Source organism: Sturnira hondurensis, unplaced genomic scaffold (genome assembly GCF_014824575.4).
Source record: "Sturnira hondurensis isolate 20B ecotype Veracruz unplaced genomic scaffold, ASM1482457v3 Scaffold0025370, whole genome shotgun sequence".
Classification (NCBI taxonomy): Eukaryota; Metazoa; Chordata; class Mammalia; order Chiroptera; family Phyllostomidae; genus Sturnira; species Sturnira hondurensis.
In genome coordinates this window covers 10,493,735-10,506,350 of record NW_028098001.1, presented here as the reverse complement: position 1 = coordinate 10,506,350, position 12,616 = coordinate 10,493,735, and the positions used below count along the sequence as shown (strand labels likewise).

At 40.2% G+C, this 12,616-nt stretch overlaps 1 protein-coding gene across 1 annotated transcript in view; it reads right to left on the bottom strand.

Annotated features, from left to right (window-relative positions):
- Positions 1-370: 370 nt before the first annotated feature.
- Positions 371-12,616, bottom strand: part of UBE3D (ubiquitin protein ligase E3D) — a 141,538-nt gene continuing 129,292 nt past the window's right edge. The window contains exon 10 of the mRNA XM_037039376.1: positions 371-1,268. Within this exon, the coding sequence (XP_036895271.1) occupies positions 1,248-1,268 (21 nt within the window). The 3' untranslated portion in view covers positions 371-1,247. The remainder of the gene's footprint in view (positions 1,269-12,616) is intronic.

The following is a 12,616-nucleotide window of genomic DNA, read 5'->3' as shown; positions in this document are numbered from 1 at the left end:
AAAGTCAGCATGATGTTTGGGAGCTTAGTAGCTTAAGTGAAGCCAAACAAATTCTCCTTCACGGCTGTGAGTCTTGGACATATTACTAAGAACCTCAGTGTTTCAAACTGTGCTTAATAAAATGTCTGTGGGATGAAACAGATGGGGTTTCTTCCTGTCAGCTCACCAGGTACAGAACTGAGCGCCGCGCCGCTGTCTTGCTGGCAGGACACGGGTTTTGGTTAAAGTCCAAGGAAGAAGAAATCATGAAAGCTTCAGCAAATCACAATGCCAGTAACAGCTGTGTTAAGTTAGAAAATTAGGAGACAGAAAACTCAGGGTGGTTTTTTGTTTGATTTTTATTTTTTAAAATAAAGAAAGAGGTAGAGTGGTGGTCTGTAGGCTAGGGTTAATGCCAGTTGGCTCCATAGGCAGCAAGTACAGCTGCAACCCCGAGACCGTCCTCCTGCATGCGCAGCGGGAAAGGAGGAGCTGCCTGGCCCCGGTCCCAGCTTTGCTCCTCCTGTGTGATAATAGGTAAGTCTCAGACCTTCTCTGTAAAATCAGGAGCTGGCCCACGCTCTGTAGGACCCCCTCTGAGTCTGGTGTTCTCATTCAATGGCTTCTTCACCACCTGCCTTGGCACATAAGGACTATGACAACTCCGCAGCAGCATGCCAGTGAGGTACTTACGTGGATTTGCAATAGTACTGGTAAAGGAAATAAAGAACCAAAGGAACACATGCAGGGAAAACCTTTAATTTGATAACCATTTATTCAACACTTATTTCCTGAGCATCTCCTCTGAACAAAGTATATAAAATTCTTTATTTTTTTTTAAACTTTGTTTTAAATGAACCTGAGAAGTTCTTTGAAACTTAATTTCCAAAAATTTATGGCAGTTCCACCAACGAAGTCCCTGTCTGCAATCCACCCAGGACAGATGGGTCTCCACTAGCTAATGTCTTTCCAGGTGGTGCTGACACAGCACATATTTGAAGGTTCTTCTCTGTGGGAAATAGAGACGTGATGTCTATACTTATCTCAACCTGCTACTGTGACTTTCTTCACCACCTTGATTTTCCCAAGGTTTGACATTAACTCTTCTCTTACAGAAGAATGCAAGCAAGTAAAACTCAAAACGTCAATGCAGTGCTCTCATTCTGTAGCTCTGGTTCTTGTCTCTGTAATCACTGTTCGCTGGGCTGACTGCTGGGAGGCCTCCCGCGTGCTCCGTGCTGTGGAGGGGAATGCTTTGGCTCCTACAGTCACATCTTCAAAAAGGCCACCTGGAAAAGGAAGGAAACCCCCAGTGCTTTATTTATATAACATGATGAAGTGGCAGAATGCACATCAGACCAGGACCAGGTAAGTCTGGTCAGTGAGGAGGCATGCTGATCTGAAAAGAAAAATGGCTCTTTGGCCAGACATTGCCATTTTACAGAAGGAGCCGATTAGTCCTTTAAAAATGAATTTTGGAGTTATTCAAATGATTCACATGTACTTAAAAAATGAAAGTTTTAATTGACACTAAAGTTATATTGCTGTGAAATATCCCAGTTCCCTTTCCCATCGGTTCAAACAGCTGCTTGGACCTTCTCTAAGCAGAACACTGTGTCCTAAAGATTCCTGGGAAATTCCAGCCCCTCATCACTATCGGTAATTACAACAGCCTCTCCTCAGGTCATGCCAACTCTTTTAATCATTCTCAATTATATTTATTGTGCTTGTCAGCAGCAATCAATCTTAAAACTTGGTGTTTAATTTTTTTTAAATTCATATAGGCCTAGGTACAAAACATTTCCAGACTACTTAATAAGGTCCAGATCAAATGCATCTAATTTCACAATTATTTTAAATAACAGAGAAACAAATATTGCAAAGCCAGTCACAAATACTTAGAAAGTTTTAGTTCAGGAGTGGTAATAAATTGGAGACTGTGCCAACATCAGGCAGAAAGTGGGATGCAGACTAGAGGTAAAGATGGGCAAGGGTGGTAGGGTTGGGAAAGTCATCCTAGGGTAGGCCTTTCTAGGGGGAAGTGGAAGCATTCTCCTCTTTGGACGGCTGGTTCTTCAGTCCCCAGAAGCAACGAAACCAGGCATGTATTTAATGAACCCTGTTAAGGGGAGAGGAAAAAGGAAGAGTCATGCAGGGCAGAAAGCACCTGCTTTATGTGGAGTGATTCAGAAGGATGTTACTCTTCATACAGTGCTGGTAAGAAAGGCACCTGCTGTGTTTCCGTATCAACTTCCTGCTGAGTTTCTGTATGAAGTTCTGGATTAAGAGCACCACAGCTGAAGGAGCAGGCAGAGACGAAAGGTTAAGCTTCCTAAACAAAATGTAAGTGTGAACAAGTGATACAAACCTCAAGGGCTTAGTGTGAAAATTAAATGAGATAATAGCTATAAAATACATGTGTTTCTCTCCCTGGCCTCTCAGATGATAATGGCTGTTAGAAGTCTATAAACATTTCAGATGAGAGGGGGCTGTTCAAGGGAGACCACCTGGCTCCCTTAGGGAACGACCATGGAATTACAGGGGAAGGGACTTTGGGGGTTGGTTGAATCTGACGTCGGGCTCACTGTCCATGCTGTCCCTATCAGGTGATAGCTTCTGTAAGAAGTTTACAAAGGACCTTCCAAAGAAGACACCGTCACAACTAATATTCAGAAAGAGAAAGATGAGGGATGAAACCAGCTATCTCTTTTTTAATCCTGAAATCACTATGTTATAAAATAGTCCAACCAGAAACCAACTACTCCGAATAACAATGATACTGATAAATGTTATCTTAAAAGTGGTTAATAACTTTACAGACCAGTGGTTCTCAACTTGGGGTTATTTTGCCTGCCAGGTGACATTCGTCAAGGTTTGAAGATATTTTTGATGGTCACAACTTGTGATACTATTGGCATCTAGGAGACAGAAGCTAGGGATGCTGCTAAATATTCAATAATGCCCAGGACATCTTCCCCCCCCCCAAATGAATTATCAGCCACCCCCGTTCTCACCAGATCAATAGTGCCAATGTTGAAAAATCCTGCAATTTACAGGATTTTAGGATCACATCTCATTTAATAGCTGTGTGACCTTCAACAAGCTTGTTAGCCTCTCTCAACCTTTCCCCATCTACAAAATGGTAATTATCACAGTACCTACTTGAAACCTGTAAAACACTTTGTATATGGAGCTTATTGTGACTTCTTTCATCCTCAGCACAGCCTCGTGACTTAAATAAAGCAGGCTTTTGAAAATCTGTTTTACAAATGAAGAAACAGAAGCTCAGAAAAATCAAGTGGCTCGCTCAGGATTTAAAGCTATGACGTTCGATAATGGGCTTAGGAAGAAATTGATTCCTAATGCAGGGTTTTACAGAGGAATAAGATAAAACGGCAGAGGTTTAGAGACTTTTAATCTTTCAATTACCAAAGATTTCTTTTCTTTTGCATGCCTGTGAATTTGAACTCAAGATGAAGAACAAATATATGAGGCCGAGCTGATTAAATTAAGTAACAAAACATGGAGTCCTCTCAAAAAAGAAAACTTTAAAATTTCACCTAATATGTTTCTCTTCATCTCTAGTTTTTATAGTTCCAACTGCCAGGTACATTATGTATTTTTGCAGCACTTAATAACAAGAATCTGCAGTCATCCTCGGGAGCAGATAATATACAATGCATTTTAGCTTCTTTTTATTTAAAACACCCCAAGTTAACATTTCAAATGCTGATTTTTGTGTTCTCTGGCTTTTACCCATGACAGGAAAAATTGCTTTCCCTAACTGCCATCTATTTTAAGAGAGGGTAATTTTATTTTGTTCTACTACACTGAGAAAAATCTCTACTTCATCCTTTTTAGTTTTATTCCCCAAAGTAAAAGTTTTAACGCTTTTCAGAGGATATGAGCACAGTTACAGCCTCACACCCCATTGTTACATATATGAAATATATAGTTACATAATTATACATAATTATTAAAAACTAGGGAAGACGGGACTATTTCGTGTTGGCTATGAGGTCTGACCCTCCGTGTGCCCTGAATCTGGGCACTTGGGGATGAAAAAGGTGAGAGAAGGTGAAGACGTCTAAATATAACATCCTGCTTTGAGTCACCATCTAAAAACAATCTTCTTAAAACACAATGAATAGGGCCAGGCTGATGTAATAGCTGACCAACGGTTAAGTTTATAATACTTCAACACATTTGTTAAACACTTTTTAATGTTTCTGTATCTTAGTTAACAAATTTATATTATTAAGTTCTATTCCTCAACATAGAATTGGAATTTTAATCACTAAAAAGGCAGGTTGCATGAAATAAAATCAGCATTTTATAAAAAGCTACATAACTGCTTTAGGGTATGCTAAATAAGACAGATAGAACTGTATAATACTGGAAAATGTGAGTTTCGTAATAATTACAGACTTTCTTAGAAAAGACTCTTTAGAATAAGTAGCATAGCTATACACAACTGTTCCTTTTAAAGGGTATTATAGACTTAAAAAAGTAAATACATAAAGCTACGCCTTAAATATGTGTTTTGGTCTATGTATGGCTCATGTTCAGTTATGTTCTGAAATAGCATGCTTTTATCACATGGAAAAGAGAATTTATACTTTCTATTATAAACTACAGTTTCTAGGATCAAATTTCATTTACAAAATGAAATAAGACAATGTAGACATAAATATAAAATAATTCTTCCAAGCATTTATAATATATATTTGGCATCTGAAATAACATGGGGATCCAGTAACTTTTGCTACCTCACTAATTTGGCATCGATCAGGCCGATGCTGATGACGCGCACACTCAACTTTTTGAGTTGGGTGAAGAGTGTCAGATACTCCTTCGCCTGGCTGGCAGGCTGGCTTCATTCCCTCAATTCATTCAACATTAAGTGCTATCTTCCAGTGTCTGCACCATCACAAGCACACCGAGAAGTCATTCCTTCAAGGTGCTCCCACAAAGCTGGGGAGAAGAGTCAAGTAACAAGATGATTCTAATAAGATGCCACAAGTTTAAGGCAAATGTCTTGTGCCTGCTGGCAGAAAAAAAAAGACAACTCATGAGCTATGAAAGGAAGGGGGATTTCTGAGACAGCACCCTGCAAAAGGTAATTATTACTCTAATTCTGATACTGTGTTGGTGAGGAGAGGCAGTAAAGCCTGGCATGGCAGAGAGTAGCATGTTCATTTTCCTGCTAGGAGGTGCTGCCCTACTGAATGAATTAGCAGCACAAAGGAAGGATGCAACAAAAGATCTGAGAAGCCACACAGAGAGGAGGAATGCCCTATCCCTCTACAATGACAATTATGTGTATCCTTAACTGAGGACAGGAACATCACACAAAGGGAACATCAGTGCAGTCTTCTAACTCCAGAGTTTCTGCACACATTCTGGAAGAGGCTTTAGAAAGCAGGAGAAAATGCAGTAAGGAGGCTGTCTGTAAATTAATTCCAACCTTTACCCTATTATTTTATGTGAGCCATGCACGCACTCAAAAATTGATGTATAAATAAAAGCCTGTTGGTTTTCATCTTTCTGGGAACCAGTTAAATAAGCACAACTATGTTTCCCAGTGGATATCTAGGTGAAATGCCAGTGGTCGGTAAGTTCCAAAAGAGAGATGTGTGTAGGAAAATGAGGACTGAGGCCTTTTCCTCTTTAGGTGAGGTTGAAAATACAGAAACACGCAACCTTAGTGGATCTTGATCCTGTTCTTCCACAAACCAACTGAGTTCTAGATACAATTTTTCATCACTTCTCTTGGAATGAATGGATCATGAAAGTAACGGTGGCACAGGATGGTGCTGTGTAGAGAACAAGCAATTCTGGTGAGAGCACGGAGACTTCCAGTCACATAAAGCAAACCCACCCAGCAACTTCGCCAATGACAGCAAGCCCATGGGGCAAGTGTTTCTTGACAACAGTCTTTCAGTGTTACGTAAAAGTACACTGCATCGAGCACAAAACATATTTGTTAAAGGACATTCTATGATCCCAATGTGAGTGGGTGTTAAAATGCATACTATCAGACGGTGCCACCTACCACAATAAATACACAACCACTCACAAATCAAAGCGGCCTTTCCATTTCTCACTCCCATGGACAAGCTTCAGGAGGGAACTTGGCAGAAGGGAACCAGCGACCCCACGGCCGCCCCAGACGAGAACGCTGCTGTGAGAATCACCACCGCCCCGCTGGCCACATGTCTCTGACCAGTCTTTTCAGAAACAGAGTTAGTAGAGTTCAGAAATGGAACAGTGCTTTTCTACAGCACCAACTGACTAAAATATTTAGCAGCAAAAATGTTTGAGTAAATAATATTTCAAGGAAGCTATGTTCACACGAATCTGTCTTAAGGTCCAGAAGCACAGATATTAAAGACAATACATTTGGGATATTAGTGCAATCAGAAATTCTGGGAGGAGACATGAATCCACATGGGGAACAAATAGCTTTCTATAGCAGATGGTTTTTGCCATCTAAACAGATTTATTTCAGTGATGTTTTTAAATTCCTTCCTATTTTAGCTGCAATTATTAATTCTTAACAGTGGCAATAACCAGGAAGAAACTTGTTCCACCCAGATAAAAGACTTTCTTTCTGCCTCACTGTTAAGGATGGAGGAGCGTCCAGCTTGTGAGGTTGTGGCTGTGGATCCCCCCAGTTACCAGTGGAAGTGCCACGCACACATTCCACAGGCAGCCATGAGGAGCTGGACCAGGGGCCCTGTAGCCAGGACTGTTCAGTGTGTGAGTGCCGAGCCCTGCCAGGCAGGGAGAACAGGAAAGGGGATGGACCACACTTTTTAGGGAAGGGGCTAAGGAGCATCACAGCTGCCTCTATAAACTACCCAGACAATTTTATCTCACACCTGAAGAGCCTTATTTTTATTTGTTGATACACAACAAGTTCTTACTGCAATTATAAAAACTTAGAGAAATATAGTAAGCAATGCAATTCTTAGAAAAATCATACTTGTATTGCTTACTATATTTTGTTTAACAACTTGATTATAAATATACTGTAGACAAAATTAGAAAATAGAAAAGCACAAAAAATTTGCAATTTTATTACTCAGCAATAACAACTGTTAACATTTGGGATATATCTTTCTGGACTTTTATTTTCTATGTATAACTGAAAGTTTCTATATATGCTGCTTTTTAAAAAATAATCCTCACCCAAGAACATGATTATTGATTCTAAAGAGAGGGGAAGGGAAGGAGAGAGGGAGAGAAACACTGATGAGAGAAACTTTAGTTGGTTGTTTCCTGTACGTACCCCTACCAGGGCTGGAACACACAACCTAGGCATGTGCCCTGACTGGGAATCAAACCCGCAACTCTTCAGTCTACAGAATGACACTCCAAATGAGCCACACCAGCTAGGGCCATCCATGTATACCCTATTTTGTAAAAATGTTTACTGAATTTATTGGAATGACGGTTTAATAAAATTACATAGGTTTTGGGTATACAGTTCTATAATATATCATCTGTATATTGTATTGTGTGTTCACCACACAAAGTTGAGTCTCCTCTCACCATTTATCCCCCTCTTTACCCTCTTCTTCCTCCCCCTGACCCCTATATGTGTTGTTTTATAACATATAGCTTCTTGTTAACCTAAGAGCTATATATATGGGAATCTTTCTGTGACAATGAATATTCTTCTATAGTATTTTTAATGGCTGTGTTATAGTCTATTATATATCTGTACCACTTAAGGGAAAAAACCACAAAGGCATAGCTATTCAATGGAAACGTGAATGTGAGGTTTTGTGGGGGAGGAGGTGGTACTGACTGTCGGGCCCAGAGCCTGCTGTAGTGTCATCGGGCCAGCGGTGTCCATTGACATGCCAGGCTACTTCACCGCCACCACCTGGGGATTCATTAGGCAAATTCTTATGCTCAATCGGGAAATCTAGGGGAGGAGCCCAGAAATTGGTGTCCTAACAGATCCTCTAGGTGATTCTACTTCATGTTCAAGTTTAAGAGCCATTGGTCTAATCCAACCATTTTGTACGGCTGAGCAAATTCACAGAAAGTAATTGACTTATTGGCAGTGATGAGCTAACTAGAAGAGAGGCCCAAATGTAGATCTCTAACTCCTTAATCAGCGATTTCATTTCTAGACCAGTACTGATGGAACTGTTCAGTCTCTCAACTGTGGTGGGAAAAACACAAACATACACAGGTGATTCAATTGTATAGAATTTCGTGCACTCACACACAGGCACAAATGGATGTAAGTAAAATCGAATTCTGAGTCAGATGGGAGGGCCTGTACCGTCTCAATACTCTGGCTGGGATGCTGTATTACAGCTCTGCGAAGGGTTACCACCCTTTCTCCCAGTTCCTGGGAGAAACTGGGTGAAGCATCAAAGGATCTTCCATAGTATTTCTCACAACTACAAGCAAATCTGCAACTATTTCAATACAAATTTCAACTAAAAATCATGCTATATTACTTGGCAAATCATCTTGTCTAGCTTACTTCAATCTAGTTACCTTTAGATGTAGCTTTGAGATGCCTTAGTTAAACTCTTGCTCATGCTGATGTTCTTCTGGTCAATGCACTGAGGTCCCATTTCCCTCAGTGGAATGACCTGAGCAAACCAGGAAGTTAATTTTGGAATGAGTCCTGGACTGATGGCTACAGTGAGACAGAGCACCATTATATTTAACACAGGCTGGGCGGACTGCCTGGCATTAAACACTCAGGCTACAGACAACAGCACCTTAAATCTTAGGTTCTATGTTAAATACTTATTCTAACTAGTCTGATAAGCATACTTTTTGCTTTTTTTATTGCCTTGAAGTAAAATAATGAAGAAAGAGTCTTGCTTTCTTTAAAACCCAAAATGCCACTGAAAATTTTCCAAACACATAACAGGCATTTAATAAGTATATTTTTCAGACTTATACTATAACTGTAATCTTAAAAGTAATATTACCTTATAAAAGACTTAGGAAAACAGGAAAAGGGGAACATATGCTGTAACTCCTTAACATAATTATTACTTGATATCTTTTTTATACTGATTGTCATATCTACATATTCTTTATACTATAAACATTTTTACATGCCTCTTAATAAGTCTTTATTTTTTCTTTAAAATCCAGAAACTAGTCTCTCATAGCTTAATCCATTACAAAAATAAGTTGTTTCCAGGTTTGTTAAGATCCTAAATAATAATTATTGTCATGTTTTTAGATTTTTTTCCATATTTTATTATATTCCCTCAGGACAGACCCTCAGAAATGGAATTAGATTTAATGATGGGAATGTTACTATGACTTAAAGCTTATTTTTTCCAACGAGCTGCAGCCACTGGCAATGTGCCAGCATTAGGTCTTTCTTCTAAAATAAGTGCTAATAAAAGAAAAATAACGTCTCAATGCTTTTTACATTTATTTAATTGCTATTAGTTTAAACGATCTCCAAATGTTTGTTTAGTAATTGTTTTTCTTGTGAGTTGGTTAATTGTGAGTTCATGTCTTTTTTCTCTACCTACCAAGAGGAGGTTTCATTTTATTTTTAATACTCTGTATAAGCTCTTCAGTAAATGTTAATGTTTTTATGTGGTGAGGAAATTACGTGCCAGGCTCATCTCACTAAATCCTTACAAAATTCACTTGAAGTAAAAATCTAATTTAGTTGTGTCCCCAAATTATAAACGAGGAACCGAGGTTCTGAGAGGCCCAATAACTTTTGCTCACTGCCATAAGCTGGTGAAACAAGGCTGGGTTTGCAATGAGGTCTTTGTTTCCGAGCCTCATGTTCATTCCATCATAAAAGCTCCCTTCCATCTAATTATGATGAGAGCTAATTGCTACAGTAACTTTTATTGAAGAAAGAATCCATGCTATTCCAATTTTAAGCCAGATTTAGCAGTGTTGGAAGGATGCAGGTACTCTCTTTTGAAAGAAGAAGGTAGATCATTTCTTTTGGATTACATGGAAGAAGGAGAGAGAAGAGAGAAAGGCAAATTAAAGCTCTTTCTGTAACAAGAAGATAATTCTTTGATTAGAAGAGAAGGCTTCTGGCAAATGAGGAGAGCCAAGAGCATAAATAAAAAAGTGGCCTGAAATCTCAGAAAGGAATTTTTGCCCGTAAGTTTAGAAAGCAGGATGAATTATATTAGCCTAGTTTAGTTCGTTCAATAAAAAATTTATGACTTGGAATAATTAAATAACAGTTAAGGACCGGTGAGAAAGGCACTGAATTGTAACCAGACACTTATTTTACTTAGGCATTACTACATAAGCAGCACTTTGAAAATATAATATTTAAAAACGTGCAAATCTTCAAAGGAAAACATGCTAATATCTCCATTTTTAAATAAACACCATTTATTTCTTAAGCCTGTTATTTGGCGTTGTGGGAAATAAACAGTGATCATCAAACTGCAATTAATCTATTTATTTTTAAAAAGGGATAGAACTGGCTTATGAGGATTTAAAACTACCAAATGAAATGAAAACAGATGCCTGCAGTGACAGATGAACACCCTAGGAAGGGCAGGGTTATGTGACGTGTCGCCACGTGCCTCAGCTTTGCCCTTTAAGCCCCATGGAAAGCAAAGAGGGGCTCTTTTATACAAAGCTGCTCACGGAGCTTCTCTCAGTCAAGACAGCTTAGGGTTTGGGACTCGGAAAAGGCATACAAGCATGGAAGTGGTAAATTTACGCCCACATCTAAGTTCCGCGAGAAGCTGGAAGAAACCAGGTGGATACAGGGAGGTGCAGAAAGGGGGACTCATGTGGATAGACAGCAGCACTGGAGACAGTACATGGAACAGAGAGAAGGAAAAGCAGAGTAGCATGAGAAGGCAATACTATACACAGCTACAGGCCATGGGAGAGCAAAGATCCCAGCTCTGGACTAAGGTAACCTGAGATGCAGGTAACCTGAGATGCAATCCCCTCCCTAATGCCTACAAGCTGAATGATACCCAGAGCCTCCGCTCCTTCCAGATCTGCCCACTGGTGGCTGCGGGGATTAGTGATGAAGGAGAGAAATGGCCAGCAGGCCTGGGAATAGCTGAGGCACCCAAAAGGGAAGAGCAACTATAACTAATTGTCTTATATAAATGGTGCTACACACATCTTCTGTCAGCTGTTCATGAATGAATTCTTGTGTAATTATTCTTAATGGAAAAAGCACAAGTGGTTTGCATGTATAAAATATCCAAGGCTTAAATTAGGTTTTCTTTTACTTATACTACTTTAAGCAACAACAACATCTACGGGTATCAGGTACTCAAAGTGTCGATATTGCAAATGAGAAAAAACCTGCAAATTTATAATATTAGCAAAAACAAGGATGAATGAGGCTTAGTGTAAAATATCACCTGCTACCTGAAAATAGCTCCACACCCAGAGGCCACTAATAGGACAGGGTAGGGGGTCTCCTCAGGCCAGTAATGGGTGGCACTCCTGCAGCTCCAGACCTGCTCTTCCTTGGTTACCGACACCATCCACTCCTTACAAGTTCAGCTCTAAATCCAGGATCACTGTCTAAACCACGGATTTTTAAGGCTTGAGACTCTTTGGCTGAATTTGCAATGATTAGGTCCTTCATAAATACACCCAACTTGTATCGTAACAGTAACTAGAAAGAGGAATCTGACGGACTCTTCATCAATACACTCTGTAAAATGGTGGGAATGAACAGAAGGGTAAAAGATTGACTGGAACCTCTCCATCATTGGTGTATTACCATAAGGACAGGACTTGGGTCACAACTGCAGCATCAAATACTTGGATAGGACCAAAGCTCAACTATATTCTGGTGGGAAATACCAGCCTCCTGTAAAAGCAGCTAACTGCCATAACACGCTGGCCTCTAGTTCACCATGCAGCCAGGGTGCTGCCATCCCTCTGCAGAAAGGCAGGTCCTGTGAGCTGGCATCACTGATGGACAGAAGAACCTGCGTGCTGCAATGCAAGTCAGAGCTGGCACCTCATAGAGCTGCAAGAGGCAGCCCGTGAGAAATGTCTCACGTGCATTTTCCAGAGACAACATGGTCAGATAAGCCAGCCCACAGACCTTGGTTTCTTCATCTGTAACGTGGGGCTCCCCCCTTGCTCCAGTGGGTCAAGGATTGTATCAGATACACCAGTGTCTGTGGCTGGTCCCAGACAGGCTCTCTCATCCCCACACTCGTGTCTGGGAAAGCTCACTTAGCCAAAAGCCTTCCTCTACCTGACTAAATGGGGTGTGAAATTGGTGACTGGTGAGCTGCAAAGTCAACATCGAATTCTAGGGGTCCTCTACAGCAAAGTGTGAAGTCATTTCTTCAGGACCAGAGAAGTTCTGAGAGGAGGCATGGGAACACAAGCTGAGATCTGATAACAGTAAGGACTGCATCTTTTCCAAGTTACAGAGCCATGTGAAAGTACACTGTGTTTTGATGGGGATGGGAGAACATTTTGAAACTCATATATTGTTTCGGGTGTCTTTAACACACCAAAGTTGCTAAAAGGCTGTGAGCACAAACAAGTGTTTCACTGAGTCTGCTGTGCTCTCAGAACGGTTCCTTTTGGTATATTTAAAGAAAGGTCACTTCTGAGAAGGGTTCTCTATTTTCCATTGACTTAAAGGTAAACATTGCTTACA